This window comes from Prionailurus viverrinus, chromosome D4 (assembly GCF_022837055.1).
Source record: "Prionailurus viverrinus isolate Anna chromosome D4, UM_Priviv_1.0, whole genome shotgun sequence".
In the NCBI taxonomy this organism is placed as follows: domain Eukaryota; kingdom Metazoa; phylum Chordata; class Mammalia; order Carnivora; family Felidae; genus Prionailurus; species Prionailurus viverrinus.
In genome coordinates this window covers 73,940,629-73,967,435 of record NC_062573.1, presented here as the reverse complement: position 1 = coordinate 73,967,435, position 26,807 = coordinate 73,940,629, and the positions used below count along the sequence as shown (strand labels likewise).

At 42.3% G+C, this 26,807-nt stretch overlaps 1 protein-coding gene across 4 annotated transcripts in view; it reads right to left on the bottom strand.

Annotated features, from left to right (window-relative positions):
* CEMIP2 (cell migration inducing hyaluronidase 2) overlaps nt 1–26,807 on the bottom strand; it is an 87,181-nt gene that overhangs the window by 50,950 nt on the left and 9,424 nt on the right. For 2 of the 4 annotated variants that reach the window (XM_047830773.1, XM_047830772.1), the window contains exons 2-5: nt 15,573–15,915; nt 10,037–10,177; nt 9,007–9,568; nt 3,044–3,213 (exon numbers count right to left, since the gene is read on the bottom strand). In XM_047830773.1, coding sequence (XP_047686729.1) covers nt 3,044–3,213; nt 9,007–9,568; nt 10,037–10,177; nt 15,573–15,903 — 1,204 coding nt within the window. In that variant the 5' untranslated portion in view covers nt 15,904–15,915. Of the gene's footprint in view, nt 1–3,043; nt 3,214–9,006; nt 9,569–9,598; nt 9,610–10,036; nt 10,178–15,572; nt 15,916–17,619; nt 17,640–26,807 lie in introns of those variants that run through there. The other 2 variants (XM_047830774.1, XM_047830776.1) reach the window with 2 other exon arrangements.

Sequence of the window (26,807 nt, the reverse complement as noted above, 5' to 3'; positions counted from 1 at the left end):
TCACTGACCAAATTTTCAGATTTTACACCCAAAAATTTATCTAAAAAACAACTAAGAAACATTAATTTTTTTCACACAAAATTTTAAAAAATGCTTTCTAAAAAGGAGGACTGTTAGACAAATCCGTTTCAACTTAAAAGATCATTATAATTTGTTTTTAGGGGCGCCTGGGTGGCTCAGTCGGTTAGGCGGCCGACTTCGGCTCAGGTCATGATCTCGCGGTCCATGGGTTCGAGCCCCGCGTCAGGGTCTGTGCTGACAGCTCGGAGCCTGGAGCCTGTTTCAGATTCTGTGTCTCCCTCTCTCTGACCCTCCCCCGTTCATGCTCTGTCTCTCTCTGTCTCAAAAATAAATAAACGTTAAAAAAAAATAATAATAAAGAAGAGTTAAGACTATTCTTAAAAAAAAAAAAGAATTTGTTTTTAAAGAAAAAAGTCAGAAAGTTAGATGGGAAAGATCTGCATTATTCAATAATTTCTCACTTTTTCCTAGCTTTAGATGAAAATCCTGCCTAAGATTTCCTCCCATTAACACGAGTGAATTGGAAATAAGGGAGGAAATATGCTCATCCTTCTTGCTTCCTGGAGAGAATTTCCACCTCTTCCAGAAAGTAAGAGTCATTGCAAACACGGGCCTCAATATCCTACGATAGCTAGAATGTACCCTCTTCCAGAAATGAGTAGTCACTGAGAATGTGGAAACGAAAACAAAATTTTCCACAGAGGAAATGTTGACTCGAGGTTTGTCAGTAATTATCCTCTGCATGAACTCTCACTGGAAGCGTTTCCACTAAACCCTTCATGCAGGTTCAAATTCTTGCTAAGAAATGCTTCTCAACCACCTATGCTTTTTGCCGGAGGCAACTATGATGGGGTAGAAAGCAGTAGTCTTGGGGCACCTGGGTGGCTCAGTCGGTTAAGCGTCTGACTCTTGGTTTGAGCTCAGGTCATGATCTCATGGTTTGTGGAATCAAGCCCCACATTGGGCTCCATGCTGACAGTGGGAAGCCTGCTTGGGACCCCTCTCTCCCTCTCTCTGCCCCTCCCCGCTCTCTCTCTCTGTCTTGAAATAAATAAATAAGCTTAAAAAAGGAAAAGAAAAAGAAAAAGAAAAAGAAAAAGAAAAAGAAAAAGAAAAAAAGCAAGCAAGCAAGCAAGCAGTAGTCTTGGAGGCAGAAAGCGGAGGCTCGATTCTTGCATCATCATCCATAACAGCTACCATTTCCTCACCCCAGGCCCGGAAGGCCGCTTAGAAGCAACGTGTCAAAGTCTCTGTTACATACCAGGAACTCTATTTACCTGTTTATTTTAGAGCAAAAGACTTTCTCCCTTTAATTACAAAGATACAAGACACATGGTTATAACCCAAGTCATGTATGGATCGCCATTAAAAGAGCTAACACCGTATGCTAACTATGCATGCTGTGTGAAGAACTTCACATCTTTCACATCTGATATTCACAGCGGCCCTATGTGGTCGTTTCTCTTATTATCCCCACTTTTGAGATGAGGAAACCGAAGATTAGGAAGTTAAAGTCACACAGTAAGGGAAAGAGCTGGATGATGAACCCAGGCATTCTGTCTGCAGAAATCCATCTAAGTAAACATTTTGCTACATTGCTGCTCGAAACAGAGGTGTGAGCCCTAAAATAAACCTTTATGGGTAATAATGCACTTCCGAATTACTCATGTCATGTTAATTTCGGCATACTATTTGGTTGGAAAAGAAAGGCGGAGGGCAAGTACAAGAGGCTGCCAATCCATACTGGGCACCAAAAAATCTGGCAGCAACATAGGTAAGTAAACACCCTTTTTTTTTTTTAATGTTTACTTTTGAGGGACAGACGGGGGGGGAGGGGAGACACTGAATCCGAAGCAGGCTCCAGGCTCTGAGCTGTCAGCACAGAGTCGGACACACGGCTCGAACTCGCAAACCAGGAGATCATGACCTGAGCCAAAGTCAAACACTCAACCGACTGAGCCACCCAGGAGCCCCAGTAAATAAACATCCTTAAAGAAACAAGTCAGGAGTACCCAAAACACCCAGTGCTAGGCATTATTTAACAAATTATACTTCTTCTAAAAGGTGGATTCAAATAGAAATCATGTTAAAGAAAATGTAAAGACTTAAGATAACTGAATAAAATGTTATTTAAAGAGAGGGAAACAGGCTGAAACAAAATGAACACTAGAGAAGAAAATATATACAAGATAAAAATTACTAGATTATGTGCACAAAAATAATCATCTCTGAATGACAGGATTAAAGCTTAATTTTTACTTTGTACTTTTCTGATCTGTTTGTAAGACATACATATTAGTTGGATCATCAAGGAATAACTGCTAAGAAAATGGGAGGTTTGTTTGTATAGCCTGTGTCTAAAAGTAATATTTGCTGACATGTCTACATGAAGAGAAGATCCAAAGTACAAAATCATGTTCACTGTCACAGAGCACAACCAAAGGCAGCTCACCCTGTCACATTTAGATTGGTCCAACTGGTACCAAATCCAGGAGACAAATCCATTTCTTTTTGTTTGTTTGTTTTTAATGTTTACTTATTTATTTATTTTGAAAGAGAGAGAGAGAGAGAGAGAGAGAGGTAGGGAGAGGCAGAGAGCGATGAAGAGAGAGAATCCCAAGCAGGCTCTGCACTGTCAGTGCAGAGCCCAACATGAGGCTCGATCTCATAAACCATGGGATCATGACTTGAGCTGAAATCAAGACTTTGGACGCTAACTGACTGAGTCACCCAGGCGCCCCAACAAATCCATTTCCAATGGTTAACCACACCTTATGACTCAAGAATCAAGAACAAAGTCCAGGTGGGAGTGGAGCACTAGAACAGGGCGTTCTCCCATCCAGCGAGAACTCTTGAGTTCTTGATCAAACACAGTAGGGAAACCATAGGTTTCATCTTCAGTCAGTTGAGAAACCTAATCAGACTGTCCTTTGAATACAATACCACCTAAAAACCAAAAACCAAACTCAAACAGTCTTTCACAATACTTACCAATGTCTTAGTCTAAACTGTACTTGCTTACCTTCAATCCATTCACTGTAAGCGGTCACAGTGAACTTCTGACCATCCACAGTATAAAATTCTCTTTGGGCAAGAGCCTTCCCTCCACTGCTGTGATTTTCATAGTTCCTCACAGATTCATTGCAAGAAGCACTTCCACCATCAATGACACCAACCAAAGCCCATGCTTGCCTAGAAGGAAAAACACCATGAGCCTTATTTGTCATGGTACCAGTCCAGATCCCTGACACACATGTTATGTCAGGTGCTGCTAAATACTTGTATTTCATTTGTATCAATCCCTCTACTTCTTTTACCATGAGGTTGTAAGTCTAAACCTTGACTGAAGTAACCAACCTCACAGAAGGAAATGCACCTGGACTTTAAATCCTTGTTTGTCTAGCTCTGTAACAGGTGAAATACCAAAGACTGGCACTAAGATTAATCACTGTCTTCCCTCCTCGATACACACCCATTTGACACATCATTCTGGGCACAAACCCATGTATTTCCCTTCTTTTAAAATGTGTATTGCAGGCACCCTGATATTTATCGCATTATCTACAACAGCCAAATTACGGAAACAGCCCAGCTGTCTAATGACTGATGAATGGATAAAGATTTGGTATATATGTATATGTACACACACACACACACACACACACACACACACTGGAATATTACTCAGTCATTAAAAAGAATGAAATTTTGGCATTTGCAATGACATGGATGGAGCCAGAGAGTATTTTTTAAAGAGTTTTGTTTGCTTATTTATTTATTTATTTTTATTTTTTAGAGAGAGAGTGTGCACACGCGTGAGCAGGGGAGAGGGGCAGAAGGAGAGAGAGAATCTTCAGTAGGCTCCACACTCAGTGCAGAGCCCAACACTGGGCTCAATTGGACAACCTTGGGACCATGATCTGGCCCAAAATCAAAAGTGGGACACTCAACCAATTGAACTCTAGGTGCCCCTAAAGAGTATTACGCTAAGTCAAATAAGTCAGTTAAAGAAAGACAAATATCATATGATTTCACTCATATGTGGAATTTGAAAAACAAAACAAACATAGGGGAAAAACTAGAGAGAGGCACACCAAGAGACAGACTCTTAACTACTGAGAATGAACTGATGATTACCAGAGGGAGGTGGGTGGGGGGATGAGTGAAATCAATGATTGGGGTTAAACAGCACACTTATGGTGATGAGCGCTGCTGGGTAATGTATGGAAGTGCAGAATCACTATATTGTGCACCTGAAGCTAATATTACACTGAATGTTAACTAACTGGAATTTAAATGAAAACTTCAAAAAGACAGAAAAGAAAAATGAACAATAAAATGAGTATCGCCTGCTGTCTTTTGAACTCTCAGCAATGTTCTCAAATCTGGCTGCATAATAGAGGCACATGGGAGATTTAGGAGTCCATCCATGCTCAGCCCCAGCCCAGACTGATGACATCATCATCTCTCCAGGTGGGGCGTGGCCTTATTAGGTTTGTTAAAGTTTCCCAGGCGATTGGGATGTGCAACCAGACTTGAGAAACACTAAGTTGGAGAGTGGTTCTCACACTTTGATGTGCATCAGAACACCCAGAGGGTGTCAAACCAGATTGCCAGGCCCCACTCTCAGATTGCTTGGGGTTGGGCCAGAGCACTTGCATTTCTTTTTTTTTTTTTAATGTTTGTTTATTTTTGAGAGAGGGGGAGAGTGCAAGCTGTGGAAGGACAGAGAGAGAGGAAGATAAGAGGATTGGAAGCGGGCTCTGAGCTGACAGCAGGGAGCCTGATGGAGGGCTCAAATTCATGAACCGTGAGATCATGACCTAAGCCAAAGCCAGAAGCTCTACTGACTGAGCCACCCAGGCATCCCTCAAGAATTTGCATTTCTATCAAGTGCCAAGGTGATGTTAAAGCTGCTGATCTGGGGACCACATTGGGAACCCCTGAGTTAGTCACCAACCCTGACTGCACATCAAATGCCTGGCAGGGAGTAGAGGGTGGGGGGGCCCATCTTTCAGAGATTCTGATGTAAAAATTTCTAGGTGGGCCCTGGGCATGGGATTTTTAAAAATTTCAGGAGTGCAGGGGCCCCTGGGTGGCTCAGTGAGTTGGGCATCCGACTTTGGCTCAGGTCATGATCTCACAGCTTGTGGGTTCAAGCCCCGCATTGGGCTCTGTGCTCACAGCTCAGAGCCTGGAGCCTGCTCCGGATTCTGTCTCCCAATCTCTCTGCCCCTCCCCTACTCACACTTGTCTCTCTCTCCTTTAAAAATGAATAAACATTTAAAATTTTTTTAATGTTTCTTTATTATTTTTGAGAGACAAAGACACAGAGCATGAGCAGGAGAGAAGCAGAGAGAGAGGGAGACACAGAATCTGAAGCAGGCTCCAGGCCCTTGAGCTGTCAGCACAGAGCCCGATGCAGGGCTCAAAGTCACAAACCTTGAGATCATGACCTGAGCGGAGTCAGATGCTTAACTGATGAGCCACCCAGGCGCCCCATAAACATTTAAAAAATAAAAATAAAAATCTCAGGAGTGCAAAACTGAGAACCAATAGGTTACTGTTGGTATCATCCAAGTTGTATCATCACTCTCCAACAGATTTACATTTTTACATCTCTTTGTTGAAAGCAACTGTGTTTGAAAATTCCATTTAATTTCATTTTGTTTCTGTAATAAACATTCCAGGGACTTGCTCAGACTTGTGGCCAAAATAAAAAAAGAACAAAGACAAAAAGCCAAAAAATGTGCCTTAAGACTCCAGGTTTAAAACACAGAAAGAAAAATGTCAATTTCCTACTCTGGAGGTTGGGGGGTAAAAATGGGTGTGTGTGTGTGTGTGTGTGTGTGTGTGTGTGTGTGTGTGTGTATGGAATGTAATCTATGTCAAACAGATGGCTGGATACTCACAGATAAAAGTCAACCAAAGCATGCCTACATCCTTATAAATTCCACACCTGCCCCGGCATGGATTAGCTACTTTTCAGCTGACTATGCTTTATAGCTCTATTTATATTCCTTGACACTGCACAAGGAATCAAATGCAGAATGTTTCAATTTATTATCTCCTATGTGAGAGGAAAGGAGAAGAAATATCAGAGGCTCCCTTTATTCACCAGAACTGCCTCAGCAACTATAAAACAATGCTCTATTCTACTGACATTATCTCCAAAACACTCCTACTTCCCTCCTCCACTTGAGGAAAATTTCAGCGCACCAGAACATTATCTTCAAAGGCGTATGTTTATGTGCATTGGAGATAATGTCAAAGCAATGGAACACTGGCAAAGGATCACAACCCAAATCCCTCTGTCGAATCAGCAGCACTATTTTAAGGGGGATTTAGAAACCAGGAGGGAAAGGAAACAAAAAAAGGTCAAACGCAATATTCATAGCTAATGACCACACAAATCCAGAGAAACAATGGAGTAAAGAAACAGAAGTTGTCATCCTGGCATTAATGGGTAATGAAACAAGCAGGTATCTAACTTTGAAAAAGATCATGTTTCCACTGCTAGGTCTAGAAGTTACAGAAATATATACACATGGGTTTCAGGAGATGGATAAAAGAACATTTGGAGAAGCACTTTTTATCGCAGAGGTTCAAAGTGGAAAACCTCCCAGATGTCCAGCAGTGAATACACTGTAGTACAGGCATACATAACACTCAGGAACATAGAGTTGAGCAAAGAAGCCAGATGCAGAAGATGATACATTGTCTGCTTGCATTTGTATGAAGTCCAGGGGCACCTAGGTGGCTCACTCCATTGAGTGTCTGACTCTTGACTTTGGCTCAGGTCACGATCTCACGGTTCGTCGGATTGAGCCCAGCATCGGGCTCTGCACTGACATCTCGGAACCTGCTTGGGATTCTCTGTCTCTTCTCTCTGCCCTCCCCTGCTCTCTCTCTTTCTCTCCATCTCTCAAAATAAATAAACAAATTTAAAAATATATATATTGGGGCATTTGGGTGGCTCAGTCAATTGGGCATACGACTTCGGCTTGGGTCATGATCTCATGGTTTGTGGGTCCGAGGCCCGGGCTGGGCTCTGTGCTGACAGCTCAGAGCCTGGAGCCTGCTTCCGATTCTGTGTCTCCTCTGCCCCTCCCCTGCTCATGCTCTCTCTCTCAAAAATAAATAAACATTTAAAAAAATTTTTTTAGTATATATTGTATGAAGCCCAGAAACAGGCAAACCTAAACTTTCATATTCTCCGCAAATTTAGATGCATGGTGACCTTTGGTGAGCAGAGAGAGTGATTGGTGAAAAGGAGGAAACAGCAAGGGCACTGCCAAGCCACTGGCAGTTGTTCTATTTCTGACCTGGTGGGTGGCTATCCAGGTGTCACATTGTGATAAGTCATTAAACTCTGCATTCCTGTTTTTTGGCACTTTTCTGCATGTGTATTATATTTAAAATCATAATTTTTTAAAAACCGCATCTCCTGCTCTTCTCCACCTCCCACTGCCTACACAGCATCCTCCTACACTCCTCTCAGGTGTCTCACCTTTGGGAAGCCTCCCCAGATTCCCCAGGCCGATCTGGGGGCTCCCTCTATTTTACGCTCCCATTACAGCCTGTCAGCAAGGGTCTCACTGTCTAGTTTGGTGTGTTTCTCCACTGGATTGAACGAGGGCTCTGAGGCTGTGTTCTTTCATCTAAGCACCTGTGGGTACCCAGTACTCGGCATCTCCTCAATATTCCCTGGGTGAATAAAAGGGATTTAAAAAGCATTACAGGGGCACCAGGGATGCTGGGGTTGAGCATTCGACTCTTCATATCGGCTCAGGTCATGATCCCAGGGTCACAGGATCAAGCCCCACACCAGGCACTGCTCTGGGCACGGAGTCTGCTTGGGATTCTCTCTGCCCCTATCCCGCTCACGCACGCTCACTTTCTCTCTCTCAAAAATAAATAAACTGACGGTTGATGGGGGGTGGAAGGGAGGGGAAAGTGGGTGATGGGCATTGAGGAGGGCACCTGTGGGGATGAGCACTGGGTGTTGTATGGAAACCAATTTGACAATAAATTTCATATTTAAATAAATAAATAAATAAATAAGCATTAAATTGTTTTTAAAAAGCATCACACACACTTTTCTTCTTTAATTTCATCTTCTTTAACTTTCTCTAGAAATTCTACAGGTAATATCTCATTCCAACACCCAATCAAAGGAAAATAATAACTACATCACTCAACCATCCAAGGAAAAAATAACCAGATCATGTCAACCTATGAGTTTTAAAGTCCTCTTAACTTTTCACAGCAGATACTCTCCAACTTCACTAAGAACAGTAAGCAGGATTAAAACTTCCGTTTTTTGAATTGAAAGCGGAGCCAGCTACTTCCCCCAGACTCAGGGCTGCGTTAAGAAGTCACGGTAACCAGAGCATGGCACGAGAGCCATCGGCAGGAGAAATGAATCCCGCTCGCGGATGGGCTTCCAGGCCCCTCCAGCTTGTCGCTCCCTCACACGTGCCAGGGCTCCACAGCCCTGCGCCAATCAAGCCGAAGGACTCAAATCAGCGTGCAGAGGAGTTCAGAAAAAGAAACAGAAAACCGTGCGTGTTCCACAGGCTTTTCAGATAACTTTCACACCTCAGCGTGGGATCGGGGCCCCAACAAGCCTGAGTTTCATGTGGTTTTCAAAAGGTAACGAAAGAGGGAAGCAAACTGGCCTTGAACTGCCTGCCAATTTCTCAGTACCACATTTCCGTTCCTAACTTTCCACAAGCCTGGTGCTACGGCTCACAAAGTGCTTCGTAAACCAAAGCCAAGAAGAGAGCTTTGCTAACCAGCGTCCCGTCCTCCATCCCGTCGTCTCACAGCACGAGGTAACCAGACCTGCAAACGGTAGCTGCCATTCTGACGACTGAAGACAGTCTATGGAGTGATGTGTCCCTTTCTCCACCCCCCCTCTCCTGTCACACAGATAACAGACTCGAACACATAGCCGGGAAGGAAAGTAAAAGGTATGCCCACCTGTAGCCCAGTCCCTGGATGAGCTTACTTCCCAGCCGGTCCTGGATCATTTGTATGGTTCCTTGCAAGAGGCTCTTGGCTGCCGAATCTCCAACGGCGATAGCAACAATCCGGCCTGGATCCTGGATTCTCAGAAGTTCCTGAAGCCGTCTACTCTCATTGTGGTATTCGTGGGTATCAAACTTCTCACTTTCCAAAATTTTGGCCGTGTCTTGGTCGATGATCCTCACATTGAGGCCTCTAGAAAAGTCCTTTTCAAAGGCATACGACCCAAAGGTCAAGCCCGAGGAATGCAGAGTTCTCGCCAACAACGTCCATGATACTGTCTGCGCCCCGTGGATCTCCAGTGTCCCGCCAGCTTCCACACCAATAAATTTTTTGCCAAATGTTGGCATACTTTCACCTTCATCTGACTTGCCATACAAGGCAATTGTCGCTTTGGATTTATAGCGGCATTTTTCTGCTCCAATATGAAGCGCCCCACCATCCTTGATCAGGATGTAACGAGTCCTCAAAGTAATATTTCTGGATCCATCTTTATCATCCCCAAATACAAGCAATCCTGCAAGGAGCAACACTAGTGTAAGCCAACCTCTGAAACATCTCTCTGGGATACAGAGAAATAGAGTTTACTTTAAGGCAGTTACTGCAGGATAGGAGAACTCTTCTACAATTGAGTTGGGAAAAAAAATTCATTACGAGTCTGTTTAGAAAATTAAGCCTGTTTTGGGGCACCTGGGTGGCTCAGTCAGCTGAGCGTCCGACTTCGGCTCAGGTCATGATCTCGCGGTCTGTGAGTTTGAGCCCCGCATCGGGCTCTCTGCTGACAGCTCAGAGCCTGGAGCCTGCTTCCGATTCTGTGTCTCCCTCTCTCTCTGTCGTCCCCCTGCCTCCCCGTCCGCCCCCCCCCCCCCCCCCGCTCATGCTCTGTCTCTCTCTCTGTGTCAAAAATAAACATTAAAAAAAAAATTTAAAAACATCAAAGGAAGGGGTAACCTCACGGCTACCATAGGCAGGGACCTTTCTTTACCTCCATCCTGAATGACTACAGAATTCACCGTGGCATCTGACGTCAGACGGAACATATCTCCCTCCTTGATAACAACTTGCTTGGCAGAATCTTGTCCTGGATCCCAGTTCCTGAGACGTGGGTTTTGATCTGGGCAATTCTCTACAAGCAATGCAACATCAGTAGCCATCAATGCAACAAAATTCACGAATGCTTTTAGCCAGATCCAAGTTCTACTATCATTTACAGCAATTTGCAAGGGATGAGCGGACCTGTTTTAACTTCCTGCCGTAAGGATGGAAATCCCATCCCATTTCACCCAGCAGATATGTCAAAGCCTCTACTTCAACACATTCAAAAAGTTTCACCATGAAACTAAGTCGCTATCATCTGGTTTGGGTCAAACTCTACAAGGTAAACAAGGAGTTCCTCTGAATCATCGACTCTGGAAATAAATGAACAATACAAAACAAAACTGTGAATTGCTCTCAGACCTACACTAGGAAGGTGTTTTAGAAAACCAGTATTCACAACATACTGGTAAGTAAAAATTGGAAACTGCTAATAGGTATATCAGGTCTTCCCAAGTTCCCTGTGCACAGTGAAGCATAGCATAGGCGATAAAAGCACCTCTATCAACCCACAGGCAGCAGCTAATACCAGCTATCTTCAGACATGTGCGCTTTCCCAATGAAACTGCCAGAGGCAGACGGCCAAAGACATGACTTCTCATTTTCAGAGATGAGGAAACTACAGATCAGAGAAGTCAAATCCAAGATGACTCAGCAAGTTGAGTGATATTCAAGTTCCCCCTTAAGAAAGAAATGAGGTTTACTGGACATGCTGTGTTTCTTTACTAAATTAGAATGTGCCTCTCGAATGGGCGACGAGGAAAACATGAAAGCATTGCAACAGCTATTTAATGCAAGAGAACTTCAGCTGCTGTTATAATTTGGAAGAAGGGGGAGGGAGGGGCAGGAATCACACTGGTTTTGATCAACTAATGACCACATATTTACTGAGGATCAACGTGTTCACTTTGTACTAGCTATTGTAAAATTTATAAAGCATAGAATGAACTCTATTAAGCATAGAATGAACTGCAAAGGTTATACTCTACTAGGAGAAAAGTCACCAGGTAGGAAATAACTCCATATTGAACAATGTGGTACTCACTTGATGTGCCAATGAGCTCAGAGGGGTCGGCTGGAATAACTGAGGCAGTTTCAATGGAACACAGGGACACTAGACCTGGACCCCCAAAGGGCAGACAGTACTTAAGTAAGAGGAGCACGAAGGTGGGAGAAGCAAGCGCCCCTTGCTGTCCAAGTCCATTGGCTGCTCAGTTAAAAGAGTCCACGTTTAAACTCAAAGTAGAGGGGCGCCTGGGTGGCGCAGTCGGTTAAGCGTCCGACTTCAGCTCAGGTCACGATCTCGCGGTCCGTGAGTTCGAGCCCTGCGTCGGGCTCTGGGCTGATGGCTCAGAGCCTGGAGCCTGCTACCGATTCTGTGTCTCCCTCTCTCTCTGCCCCTCCCCCGTTCATGCTCTGTCTCTCTCTGTCTCAAAAATAAATAAACGTTAAAAAAAATTTTTTTTTAAAAATTAAGTAGAGACAGGCAAGGAAGGTGTACTTGGGAATCGTATGAAAGTGGAAGGTGCATGTTGGGAAATAACATGAGAAAAGGCTGAGGAAGCATGAGGAAAAGTAGACAGGCTGAGTGCAGCACGAAGACATTTTTTATAGAAAAAAAATTCTGATTCCTCGTTTTTGAATTACACAACACTCAAGGCAAACATCTTATTTCTAAGCACTGGTGTTGACCTAGGCTTACGCTTTCTCTTTGACAGTAACTCCTGCGGTTACAATTAGCCTCGCTGGTTAAGACCTTGGCAATTAACCATTAAGTCCTTGGCAATTTCTCATGGAACTTTTCTCAGAGAAGTTTCATAATCACCAATATTTAATTCAGACAAATCAGTCATCATCACTATTATACTAGAAATAATCCTTAAATGTCTCTTTCCATTAAGAAAACAAGAACTCTCTTGGGAATGCAAACTGGTGCAGCCACTCTGGAAAACAGTATGGAGGTTCCTCAAAAAACTAAAAATAGAACTACCCTATGACCCAGCAATTGCACTACTAGGCATTTATCCATGGAATACAGGTGTGCTATTTCGAAGGGACACATGCACCCCAATGTTTATAACAGCACTATCGACAATAGCCAAAGTATGGAAAGAGCCCAAATGTCCATCAATGGATGAATGGATAAAGAAAATGTGGTATATATATATATAATGGAGTATTACTCAGCAATCAAAAAGAATGAAATTTTGCCATTTGCAACTACGTGGATGGAAATGGAAGGTATTATGCTAAGTGAAATTAGTCAGTCAGAGAAAGACAAAAATCATATGACTTCACTCATATGAGGACTTTAAGAGACAAAACAGATGAACATAAGGGAAGGGAAAGAAAACTAATATAAAAACAGGGAGGGAGACAAAACAGAAGAGACTCATAAATGTGGAGAACAAACTGAGGGTTACAGGAGGGGTTGTGGGAGGGGGGATGCACTAAATGGGTAAGGGGCGCTAAGGAATCCACTCCTGAAATCATTGTTGCACTATATGCTAACTAATTTGGATGTAAATTTTAAAAAATAAAAAATAAAATTAAAAAAAATCAAGATTCAAAGAAAAAAAAGAAAACAAGAACTCTCTTGAATGTGTTCTGACTTTAAGGGTTTCTTAAACTTCTGTCTTCCCATAAAACATCTAGCTGGAACTCCCCATGATGTTATATCACAAGCAAATGTATGCCCCAGACAACAGGCCTGTACCCAGCCACTGAGAAGGAAATCTGGTCTGTTGACATGTAGGGCCCACTAAATGGTTATATAATTTCTCTTCATTTTTAAAATTATTCCCCAGGAAGCACGCTTCCTCAGGAACCATCACCAGAAATCCTAGTCTATTTCCCTCTAGTAAAGTACACTTAATGAGAAAATACGTGGTCTGCAGAAAGGACTGACAAATAGCTCAGCGGCCCTGCCTTTCTGGCTGCCCACTGTTGAGCTGTGGGTGCATTATCAAGGTTCTGGAACAGCAATAACCACAGCGAGGCGGACCCTGGAAGATGTCAGCATACCACATATTTCCACTGAAGTTCTGCACTTTTACTGCCAAAATGTGAAGCTGAGGAATGTTGATTCAAAGGAACCACATCAGTAATTCAATGTCTTAGATGGAATATCAAAAGGTCAATTAAAGCCAGAGGTTTCACCTCTGATTTTCCCTGAATCTAGCATCTCTTTACTGCAGATTACTTGGGAAGAATGAATCAATGGCAGTGAACTTGGTTATTCTGCTGGAGAAAAGGGGAGAGAAAGTCAATGCTAAGAGCCAATCAATAGAGAGCAGTGTCACAAATTCATTATGTGATCTACTGGTCTGGTTAGCAAAGACATTGCTATGAACACCCCTCTGTCTCTCTCTCTCTCTCTCTTTAAACGCTTATTTTTGAGAAAGAGAGAGACGAACATGAGCGGGAGAGGGGCAGAGAGCGAGGGAGACACAGAATCCAAAGCAGGCTCCTGGCTCTGAGCTGTCAGCACAGAGCCCAATGCGGGGCTCAAACCCACGAACCATAAGATCATGATGTGAGCCAAAGTCAGATACTTAATCGACCGAGACACCAAGGCGCCCCTGAACATCTCCCTTACTTCAGGTCTATTTTCTTAGAAGCATTGACACAATCTCTCCCAGGACTTTCAAGCCTATAAAACCCCTAAAGCACCCATGGAAACTAAATAAAATAGTATTTGTAAGTTTTATAAGTGATGAAGTGTTTCTCAAATGTTACATTCATTTAAGGAGGCACCTAATTTGACAAAAATCTGTTGTAGATAGTAAAAAAAAATTTTAAAGCAGGCAAAAATGTGCCCAATCCATTGTTATGGTCTGCTTCTCCTGAGACAGTCCTGAGCCCCCTGATTTTTGGACTGATGGATGAGATTCTATCATGAGGTTCTATCATGAGATTCTTGGTACTATATTGAGGCTGACTGGGCAATGAATTTCTTCAAAACCATTCAAAGTATTGATATATTACCAACTTGAAAAGCAAAGACCATATAAAAAACTAAAACCTCCCACATGATATTTAACTATGAAGTAATGAGTGATTTATAGATAAATGTACTGGAACTTAAAACTCCTAATGGATGTTTTCCTTTGGGGATAAACATTGTTCCTCAAAAATATTTGAAGCTTCTTTTTGTCTCTCTGTCTCCCAGCTGGTTTCAAACCACAGAACACAAATCTTAGTATTTTCACTCATTTTTTTTTTTTTTTTTTTTTTTTTTTTAGTAAAATGTAGGGGCTCCTGGCTGGCTCAGTTGGAAGAGAGTGTTACTCGATCCCAGGGTTGTGAGTTTAAGCCCCACACTAGGTATAGAGATTACTTAAAAATGAAATCTTAGGGGCGCCTAGGTGACTCAGTAGGCTAAGTGTCTGACTCTTAATTTTGGCTCAGCTCATGATCTCATAGCTCGTGGGTTAAAGCCCCGCTTTGGGCTCTGTGCTGACAGCTTGGAGCCTGGAACCTGCTCCTGCTTCTGTGTCTCCCTCTCTCTCTGCCCCTAACCCACTCACATTCTGTCTCTCTCAAAAATAAATAAACATTTAAAAAAAATTTTTTTTTTAATAAAAAAAAAGAAATCCTAGGGGCGCCTGGGTGACTCAGTCGGCTAAGTGTCTGACTCTTAATTTTGGCTCAGGTCATGGTCTCACAGTTAATGGGATCAAGCCCGGTGTCAGGCTTGGCACTCACAGCACAGAGCCTGCTTGGGATTCTCTCTTTCCCTCGCTTTCTGCCCCTCCCCCACTCACACGTGTGATCTCTCTCAAAATAAATAAACATTTTTAAAAAATGAAATCTTTTTTTTTTTTTTTTTTAAATTTTTTTTCAACGTTTATTTATTTTTGGGACAGAGAGAGACAGAGCATGAACGGGGGAGGGGCAGAGAGAGAGGGAGACACAGAATCAGAAACAGGCTCCAGGCTCTGAGCCATCAGCCCAGAGCCCGACGCGGGGCTCGAACTCACGGACCGCGAGATCGTGACCTGGCTGAAGTCGGACGCTTAACCGACTGCGCCACCCAGGCGCCCCTAAAAAATGAAATCTTAAAAGAAAAAAGAACAAACGTAGTTTTATCATTACACTTAGTCATTTTTATCACTAAAAACCTCTGGCAGTCAATCATACCCACCACAAAGGATGAAGTCGCAGTAACACAGGAATTAATTCTGCCAAAGTGGCAGAATGGGCAGGAAGGGCAATCCTTTAACCGTGTCGTGTCCACGGATTCCTTTAACAATTGCTTCCATAAGCAGCTACAACTCCTGTTCTCTAATTATACTTCAATTCGCTAGAGCCAAGTGAAGATATCACAAGGCTTTCTTTTTAATTTCATTCTGCTATTTCCTTCCCTCTTCCTTCTCCTGCACTGGGTCGTCTGTACACGTGCGTGTCCACACGTGTGCACTTACCATCTGGGGCGTATTTTGAGGATATGCCTAAAATGACAGCGAGTGCAACGAAAAACGAGAAACTAGTGATGGCGAAGCAAATGAAAGTATTTTTGTGCCTCTTCTGCTTTCGGCTCTCTCTCTGGGCCTGCTGCTCTTCAGGTGAGAAAGCGAAGGTGGCCCGGGCTTCCTGTCTGACGGAGGTCAATTTGGCTGAAGCTTGGCTCTTTGGAGGAGGAGGGGGACGCAGCGGCACAACCTTCCCGGGAACATAGCCAGACGAGCGATGGCCGTTTCCGTTCTGAGGTTGCAGGAAAGCAGGGGGCTGTCCCCTGGAATCAGTGGCATGCATGATACACTGTCACTGCAAAAAGAAGAAAATTACGGTTCAGAAATGTGAGAATTGTGATGGTTTTATTAAGCGTCTTTGGTGGTGGCCAAATCGCGTAACATAAAACGTGCCATCTTAACCACGTTTCAGTGCACAGTTCAGGGGCATTAAGTGCCTTCAGCGGTTGTACAACCGTTATCACCATCCATCTCCAGGACTTTTTCATCATCCCACACAGAAACTCTGCAGCCATTAAGCAAGAATTGCCCATTCCTCCCTGGTAACCACTGTAATGACTTTGAAAATATCAAGTCAGCCTACATCCCTGATATAACCACCAATTGTTTTCTAATGCTCCTGCTTTTTTAAAAAAATGTGTAATGTTTTATTTATTTTTGAGAGAGAGGGCACGAGTGGGGGAGAGGCAGAGAGAGGGAGAACAGAATCCGAAGCAGGTTCCAAGCTCTGAGCTGTCAGCACAGAGCCCGACGTGGGGCTGGCACTCGTGAACCCTGAGATCATGACCTGAGCCAGAGACAGACACTCAACCAACTGAGCCACCCAGGTGCCCCGTAATGCTCCTGCTTCTTGACCCTGGTGGCACCTTATAATCACCCTCTAACATTAATGCCCAATGCCACACCCCAAACAATCAAGTCAGGATCCAAGCATCTCTATCTTTTAAATGTCACCTGAGTAATTCTATCAAGAACTTGGGTGAGAGCCGCTCTTCAGAGGCAACTGTTCTCAGTTCTCATTGTGCAAAAAAGAATCACCAGGGATGCTTGTTAACAACGTAGATTCCTTGGTTCTCCACTCCAGTGATTCCAGCTCAACTGGTGCAAAGAGGGCCGTGGATTTTACATTTTTAAAACACACCCTGGTGACACTAAAGCAAATGGTCACACTTTTTGAGGAGCATTACCGTAAGCCCTTCAAACTGAATTTAAAGTCCATGCATCGTATGAAGACCGTAAGTTGGCCCTAACAAGTTCCAATAGACAAGCTTTCATGTTTAGGTGTTCGATTTCCCCACCAGATTTTTCTTTCAGCGAAGCAACTTAAGTATTTCTACCTGTTATCACTTAACTATAGGCTATGAGTTCATTTGGTGAGAAAACCTAAAGTCTACATTAGCTGGTTTAAAAAGAGACAACGGGCTCTTTCGGGCACCTGGGTGGCTCAGTCAGTTAAGTGTCCGACTTCAGCTAAGGTCATGATCTCATGGTTCAAGAGTTCGAGTCCCATATCAGGCTCTCCACTGTCAACTTGGAGCCTGCTTCAGATCCTCTGTCCTCCCCTGTCTCTGCACCTCCCCTGCTCTCTTTCTCTTTATCAACATTAAAATAAATAAATAAACATTAAACATTTTTAAAAAGAGAGAGAGACAACAGGCCCAAAATGGAGTCACTTATGCTAAGGCCACGTCACCAAACCGAGACTTAACAATGAACCCAATTGCAGTTCAGCTTCTCTCAGGAATATAACCTTTAACCAACCTTTAACCAACCTGGTCAGCAATGGCAAGGTAATCTGCCTGACAAACCACTGCCTTCCCTCAAAGGAAGATACCTTGCCTGAAACAATACACTCTTTGCTAAAAACTTTTTCTGACCCCTCTGCCTGTAAAAGCCTTCCATTTGGTACAGCTCCTCGAAGCCCCTCTCTACCTGCTAACATGAGATGCTGCCTGATTCATCAATCATTAAGTAAAGCCAATTAGATCTTCAAACTCACTAAACTGAATGTCGTTTTTAAACAATCCCTTTAGGGGCGCCTGGGTGGCGCAGTCGGTTAGGCGTCCGACTTCAGCCAGGTCACAATCTCGCGGTCCGGGAGTTCGAGCCCCGCGTCGGGCTCTGGGCTGATGGCTCTGAGCCTGGAGCCTGTTTCCGATTCTGTGTCTCCCTCTCTCTCTGCCCCTCCCCTGTTCATGCTCTGTCTCTCTCTGTCCCAAAAATAAATAAACGTTGAAAAAAAAATTAAAAAAAAAAATAAACAATCTCTTTAAATCCTCAAAATTTGTTTAAAAAATAGGCACTCAAATATTATGGTTAGGATAACTAAAAAAAAAAAAATCTGGCTCAGAGTACTTACACCAGGCACTATTCTAAACATCTTGCATGTACTACTCATCTAATACATTTGTTTTAAATGTCTATTTATTTATTTTGAGAGAGAAAGCGCACCACCGAGGAGCGGAGAAAGGGAGAAAGACAATCCCAAGCAAGCTCCACACCATCAATGTGGAAGCTGACACAGGGCTCGATCTCATGACCCACGAGATCATGACCTGAGCCACAATCAAGAGTTGGATGCTTGGGCGCCTGGGTGGCTCAGTTGGTGAAGCGTCTGACTTCGGCTCAGGTCATGATCTCATGGCTCATGAGTCCAAGCCCCGTGTCAGGCTCTGCACTAACAGCTCAGAGCCTGGAGCCTGCTTTGGATTCTGTGTCTCCCTTTGTCTCTGCCCCTCCCTCACTCATGCTCTGTGTGTGTGTGTCTCTCTCTCAAAACTAAATAAACATTTGGGGCGCCTGGGTGGCGCAGTCGGTTAAGCGTCCGACTTCAGCCAGGTCACGATCTCGCGGTCCGTGGGTTCGAGCCCCGCGTCAGGCTCTGGGCTGATGGCTCAGAGCCTGGAGCCTGTTTCCGATTCTGTGTCTCCCTCTCTCTCTGCCCCTCCCCCGTTCATGCTCTGTCTCTCTCTGTCCCAAAAATAAATAAATGTTGAAAAAAAAATTAAAAAAAAAAAAAACTAAATAAACATTTAAAAAAAAAAAAGAGTTGGATGCTCAACCAACTGAGCACTCAGGCACCACACTCATCTAATGCATTTAATACAACAAATCTGTGTATCTCCCATTATCCTTATTTTGCACCTGAGAAAGGTTAATTAGCTATTATATGGAAAAAACAGGACACTAGAGTTCTGGTTCTTAACCGTTACACTAATGTGTCTTTCAAGACAATTGAGAAGCAAGAATTCCAAAGAAATCAATTTTCTGATTTGCAAGGGTGTAACTCGAACTGAGCTGAGTCTGAAAGAATAGAGCACATTAATATTTTCAGGAATTCTTCATGCAGAAGTTCACTACAAATGATTCTTATCTAAGAGAAGCTCTCTCTCTCTGTCTCTCTCTCTCTCACACACACACACACACACACACACACACACACGTCAGTCCTTTTTATTTTTTATAGTAAGCACTTGTAAGTTTTTGAAAGAGTAAGTTTTAAATGCAACCCTATTCTGTTACTTTGCGAAGGGAAGGGGAGAGGAGGGGAGGGGAGGGGAGGGGAGGGGAGGGGAGGGGAGGGGAGAAGAGAAAAGAGAAAAGAAAAGAAAAGAAAAGAAAAGAAAAGAAAAGAAAAGAAAAGAAAAGAAAAGAAAAAAGAAAAGAAGAAAGAAAGGAAGGAAGAAAGAAAAGAAATCCTATGCTACTATATAATGTTCTTATTGCAATGACTGTGGATAAATAAGATGTGCTGAATGGTTTCAGAAACATGGTGTTCAACCTCTCCCATTCTGTAATAACTAGAGCATCTCAGAGTCACCTGATTTCACTCAATAGCCTTGTAATTAATTCCCCTCATGTTTTGCCAAAACAATGAATGAGATCCCAGTCATAAGGGTACCCCCAAATTGCTCTAAACTACACTAAACCCATTAAACATAAAATGCCGTCATTAGAGAAGCCATCAATAAGCATTCCCAGGACCCAAACGACCTGCAAATTCATGGGGACAGAAAGGGAATCTAATCAGGAATTGATGCTGATTTTACATGGGGCAAAGAACATTCTGAGTCAGTGTGTCTGTCAAAAACACTTGGTTAGCGGGGTTTGATTTCTGAACAAAAGTAATTATTTAGATGAAGCTTAAGCTCCATGACAAAGGAAAAAGAACATGATTCAAGGTGCTATTGAAGACATTACCATGTGCCAAACAGCAGAACGAGATAATAGAGACATCCTGCCGGAACAAATGAGAGAGTATAACAAAGAGCCCTTTCTGATCCTCTATTAACAAAGAAAAGGCTAAACTAGATATTCTTGAGTGCCAGGCTCACCAGGGCGGGAGGGGAGTCATGAGTATAATCTGCTCTGAAAGGGAGTGGGGATCTTTTGTTTGAGGCTGCAATCAACTGATACTTCATTGTTCCAGGGTGAGAAAGGTTGTTATTACTTAACAGGCTGGAGGGCCCTTTTGTGGGAGATGATGTGTCTCCAGATGTACCCACAGTATAATAACAGGCAGTAAGAGGCTAAATGAAGCCACCAAGCCACTGGGAATAATTTGTCTTCAGTCATAAAATGATAGACTCACATGGAAAATTCAGATGGTGTCTGCCATAAACTAAAATGGTCAAGAAATGAAAGTAACTGTGGTTGTGTTTGCCCCATAACTCTTTTGTAAAACTATATACAAAATATTAATTTTTATTATTTTCTTAAGTAAACTCGATGCCCAACATGGGCTTGAACTCATGACTCCAGAGACCAAGGGTTCCATGCTCTACCAAATTAAGTCAGCCAGGCACCCCAAAACTAAATATATTTCTATTCATATATTCTGAGCCCATTAGCTCCACTCTATTGAAAGACATGTAAATGCATAAGCGGCAAATACAATCATTTTCTTCCTAAGAAGTAACATACTGTTGAAACCATCTTAAAATTACAATCAGGGGCACCTGCCTAGCTCAGTCAGAAGAGCGTGCAACTCTTAACCTCGGGGTCGTGAGTTCAAGCCCATGTTGGGTGTAGACATTACCTAAATAAATAAACTTTTAAAAAATTACAATAAAAAAACTCACTTTACGCAGATTTCCCTTTCAATTTATTATAATTTGTAAAGATACAAGATAAATTTTAGGATATCACTTTACATTTATGAGTTTATTTTAGAAGTAGTATTATGAATCAGTTACTTAAAAATATAATTATTGCTAGTTATAGATTTAAACTACTTGTGGGAAAAATTGACATTTCACTCATTCAATAAGCAATAGTGAGATCCTAAGGTCATTAGAGGATTGTGGTAAGAACTACTGAGGATAGAGAAAAGATTTACGGCATCCCCAAAAAACACAATTCCTAAATTCAACTTGAATCACTCACTTGAAGGCAGAGTTAAATTGACCAGGGAAATACAGCTGACCCTTGAAGTGGGGGCACTTATCCCCCGCCACGCAGTCAAAAATCCATGTATAACTTTTGACTCCCCCAAAACGTAACGACTAATAACAGCCTACTGTTGACTAGAAGCCTTATGGATAACCAAATAGTTGATTAACACACATTTTGTATGTAACATATATTATATACTGTATTCTTACAACAAAGTAAACCAGAGAAAAGAAAATGCCATTACGAAAATCCTAAGGAAGACAAAATTTGTTGACAGCACTGGACTGTGTTTATGGGGGAAGATCCACATATTAGTGGACCTGAGCAGCACCGTGAGAACAGTGGTCAAGTTCCCAAGCTCTCTGACCAATGGCCGTTTCATCCACGAGATTGTTAGTACAGTCCCTGCAGCATTAGTGAATCCGGCGTTCTGAGAACAAAGAGGCACCTAACAGAAGAAAGAAGATGAAGAGGTCCCTCTGGGCTTTCAAGACTTCAAGGTGACTATTAGCTGCCATTGTGAAGTTTTGACGACAGACCAATGTTTTTACTTCAAACGCTACTAATCTGTTCCCGTTACATGTCGTTTTTAAGACGGCGGTCTTTCTAGTGGAAAGCACATAGTACTATACAGAAGGAACACGTTAGCATTTTATGATGTATTTGAAGAGCTAAATCCCTAAACACAGATAGATAATCCAAAGTGGGGGGAAAAAAGTCATTCATATTGAGTTGGGAAATGCACTCCATGCAAGTTTTGAAGCATAAGTTTTGGTATTTGAATTATCTCGTATTTATTTACTGGATGACAGCCCGAAAGGCTTAGTAATAATTAATTAATTAAAATGTTAGTATAGGTGCTGCCGAAGCCAGCACTAATTAATTAAAAAGTTAAATCACTAAATATAAATAAATAAATAAATAAATAAATAAATAAATAAATAAATAAATAAATAAAATCATGCCATTAAAGATATTCACAGGGAATTTGGGCAAATATTTAAAATAGAACAGTTCATGGTGTCAGACTAGAAGTCTGGTGGGTATTGGGGTTTATATATCATAGCAGTAGCTCAGCTTTGGGAGTATTATTCACCATATTTGTCTACATTGACCAACTGGGAAAAGAAGGTAGAGGAATAAAAATTAAGATTTCTTGGCCTCTTATCCCTTCACTGCTTAGGGAAAAGTTTATAACGAAGGGCTGATTCTTCCCCCTCTTACCTCTAAAATAAGTAATACAAGAAATTACTAAGACTATGAAACTATCAACTTAAAAGATAAAAATGCAAATGCTGAAAAAGGGGGAAGCATTCAAAACCTACCATTTTGGGGGCGCATGGGTGGCTCAGAGCCTGGAGTCTGCTTCAGATTCTGTGTCTCCCTCTCTCTCTCTCTCTCTCTCTGCCCCTCCCCTGCTCACACTCTCTCTCTCTCAAAAATAAACATTAAAAAATTTCTTAAAATAGAACTACTAATTTTGTCAAAAAAAAATCGCTAAAAAGAAACCTTTAAAACTTCCTGTTACTTTGAAACAAAATTCTTCTCTTGCATAAAAAGAATGCATAACCTTCAACAGCAACTCAAGGTGGGAGGGGGCCTGTACATTTGATAAGAACACCAATTACAAGAAGTAATCACAGAAAATAATTTGTTTTGAAATTTCAATAACATTAAAGGAGATCAGGTTGGTAAGGGTTTCTCGGGCCTATAAAAATAAAAGAGCATGGGGCACCTGGGTGGCTTAGTCAGATGACTGTCAGACTCCTGACTTCGGCTCAGGTCCTGGTCTCATGGTTGGTAAGTTCAAGCCCTGAATCAGTGCTGCTAGCACAGAGTCTGCTTGGGATTCTCTGTCTCCTTCTCTCTCTGCCCCTCCCCACTCGTGCACTCTCTCTCTCAAAAATAAATATTAAGAAAAAGAGAGAGAGCGTGATTTTAAGAAAACTGAGATATTCTCATTTAAAGTCAGCAAACACTGTGCTATCCCATCCAAGAAACCCTTCCATCTCAGGATTCTGCAAGAAGTTCTGTCTGTTCTGCCCCGTACTCTGTGTAAAACTCTTGTTAGGGTGCTCCTGGCTGGCTGAGTCGGTAGAATGTAAGACTCTTGATCTCAGGGTCATGAGTTCGAGCCCCACATTGGGTGTGGAGATTACTAAAAAATAAATAAGTAAATAGATAGATAAATCTCTTGTTGGATCATCTTGCTATCTGCCTTATGTTCCAGTTAACGTGTAGACTTGTCCGTCCTTCAGTCAACTATAAATATAGTTTATATAGTTTATAGTTTATATATATATATAAATAAGCCTCTTGAGAACAGGGACTATGTCTTACTCATCTTCGTATTCTCACAGGATCTTACACACAGTAGGTACTCACTAGGGGCTTGTGGAACTTTGATCAGTATCCCTCTATAGATCACACATACACATATACACAGACTGGAATTTCCCACTTAATCTTTCTTTAACATCCTTGAGGCTCTGGGAAATTTGTCTCATCTATCTGTATCTATTGCCCCGATTTAGGAAAAACTGAGAATGTTTACAACTTCAAGCAAAAAGGTCAAAGCATTAATTTTTACAAAATGCAGTCCTAGTGTGCAATCTAGCAGGTGACTAAAGGTATAATTCCCAGATGCAAACAGGAATTCTAAAGATAAAGAGCAGCACCCTAGACAAGCCCAACCTTTCACAATATTTTGTAATAGTTTTAGCAATACAGTATGAAATGCAGTAGGCACACAGGAAAAAAGAAAGTGCTCCATTCTGCTTTATGTTGTTATGCTGATAGCCAATAAATGCTGTGATCTGGGTCACTTGGCTGGCTCAGGCAGTAGAGCATGTGACTTTTGATCTCTGGGTTATGAGTTTGTGCCCCAGGGTGGTGAGTTCAAGCCCTACGTTGGACACAGAGCTTAATTTGGAAGAAAAAAAAAAAAAGGCGGGGGGGGGAATATCGAAAAATTTTTGGAAAAAAAAATGTATTGAAGGAGTCTTCTCAATACAGACATAGCAGCAGTAATTCAAAATTAATAAGAGCTCTTTAAAAGGACAGAGTTTTGAGGTGCCTGGGTGGCTCAGTCAGTTGAGGTCTGACTTCGGCTCAGGTCATGATCTCACAGCTCGTGAGTTCGAGCCCCGCGTCGGGGTCTGTGGCTGACAGCTCACAGCCTGGAGCCTGCTTCTGCTTCTGTGTCTCCCTCTCTCTCTGTCCCTAACCCATTCTCATTCTGTCTCTGTTTCTCTCAAAAGTAAATAAACATTAAAAAAAAAAAAAAAAATTTAAAAGGACCGAGTTTTCACGTGCTTTCTACTGCGGAGACATGAATATAGAAGACAAAAACTGCTTCCTACACACGCTTATCACTTACATGGTGCTTGAGGGCACTTGGTGCCGGAAGCTGTATATTCAGTCCCCCCAGTTGCCCAGCCCCTCCAACCCCGTGGGGAGGGGCTCTCATAGCCCATGCTATGCCCTGCATACTGACCCCATCATAGTGAACACTTACTGAAAACTCACTGCTTTTGATTCATTTAACCCTTTTTAAATCCCGCCTGCACTTGTTTCGAGAACTTATTTTTGAATGGAAAATTTAGGCTTATAGGAATAGTCAAGAAGCTGGCATGATCTCAAGCTTATTCTTCTTTGATCAAGGACATAATTTTGGAAACAGTGTCCAATCTAAAGGTCACTTCTGCAAGTTACGGTCTTCGTTTTCTAAGAGTTTCGGTACAACCAGCCAAACTCTGGCCGAGGAAACTTCCTTTTATTAAGATCTTGGTAGCTCTTCATAACATACTCACTGGTATGCTTAAGTCACAATAAAAAGTCAACCATGCCAGGAATGAGTGGCCATTTGTGAATTACCTTGAAAATAAATGATAGATGTTTATAATTATTAGTAATTATGACCTAGTTAAAATTTTAACCAGCTCCTAACGGCTTTGAACTTCCAATTAATGGTTTCAACTTCCAATCTCTCATGTTTAGGAAAAAGATAACACAGAATAACATCAAGGAACCAGGTTTAGGGTTTGGGAGGGCGGTCGGGGGTTTCTTTAGTTTTGTGGTAGATTCGGACTACGTCTACAGTTGCTAAACAATGAGCTCAATACTTCAATCATATAAAACTGTTCAGTAAGAAATAAACTTAGCACAACTGGCTTGTAGCTCCTTTAGTTTCTCAAGCTGTCAAATAAATACTTAAGTCTGATCCATATGTTTGTGAAGACTGTGTATTTAAACAGATATTATAAAGATTTTCAAAAAACGATGGTTGAAAAAGTTTCTGGGGGGAAAAAATCCTTCTACAGACAGTTACCAGGAATATTTTTTAGTGCATATCGTATTCCCAGAGCACACAGGATAAAGTACATTTTTAAACAATGCTCCCCGCAAAAGAATTCAATATAAATGCTAGGTCTATACATAGAGCTGTTTGGGAGAAAACAGACAGATGGTAGGGAAAGATTAAGTTCACTTTCCCCCAGAGATCTGCTTCATGTGTGTAAGCATACTCCCAGAGAATCCAATACCCAGAGACCTCCAAACGGGACGGTGCCTTCACACAAGACACATTCACACAAAAGGGTAGCCTTTTTGGCTTTTCTTTCAACTCTCCAAACCAAGACGAGTCACTATCACCTGCAAATGTCTGGTATGTTCCCAAGGAATAAGACACTTTGCACAGTTAGTTACTTTACATTAACTCTGGTTCACTTTTACTAAGCTGATCATACCCAGGCCAATGTTTCCAGGAAGAGGGGAAGAATTGGCCCTTCGTTATAAACCTTTCCCTAAGCAGTGAAGGGATAAGAGGCCAAGAAATCTTAATTTTTATTCCTCTACCTTCTTTTTCTAGTTGGTCAATTTAGACAAATATGATGAATGATACTCCCAAAGCTGAGCTACTACGATTACATATAGACCCCGATTTTTCTAGTCTGGCATCAGGAAGTGTTCACATTATCTCCTCCCTCACAAGGAAATCACTCTCCCAGTACAGACTAACTCTATTAAAATATAATACTTGGGGGGTCACCTGGGTGGCTCAATCGGTTGAGCGTCCGACTTCAGCTCAGGTCATGATCTCGTGGTCCGTGGGTTCGAGCCCCGCGTCGGGCTCTGTGCTGACAGCTCAGAGCCTGGAGCCTGCTTCAGATTCTGTCTCCCTCTCTCTCTGCCCCTCCCCCGCTCATGCTCTGTCTCTCTCTCTCTCTCTCTCTCTGTCAAAAATAAATAAACATTAAAAAAATATATAATACAGGGGAGCCTGGGTAGCTCAGTAGGTTAAGCATCTGACTTCGGCTTAGGTCATGATCTCCGGTTCGTGAGTTCCAGCCCTGAGTCAGGCTCTGTGCTGACAGGTCAGAGCCCAGAGCCTGTTTCAGATTCTATATCACCCTCTCTCTCTGTCCCTCCCCTGTCCTCTCTCTCTCTCTGTTTCTCTCTCTCTCAAAAATAAGTAAAAATAAAAAAAAAATTTAATATAATACAGAGAAATTATAAAGAATCTTTTAGGGGCTCCTGGGTGGCTCAGTTGGTTGGGCGTCCAGCTTCGGCTCAGGTCATGATCTCATGGTCCATGAGTTTGAGCCCCACGTCGGGCTCTGTGCTGACAGCTCAGAGCCTGGAGCCTGTTTTGGATTCTGTGTCCTCCCCGCCCACCTCTCTGCCCCTCCCCCACTCATGCTCTGTCTCTCTCTCAGAAATAAACATTAAAAAAAAATTAAAAAAAAAATGAACATCTTAAAACTATAAATCTCCTCAAAAGACTACGTTGAC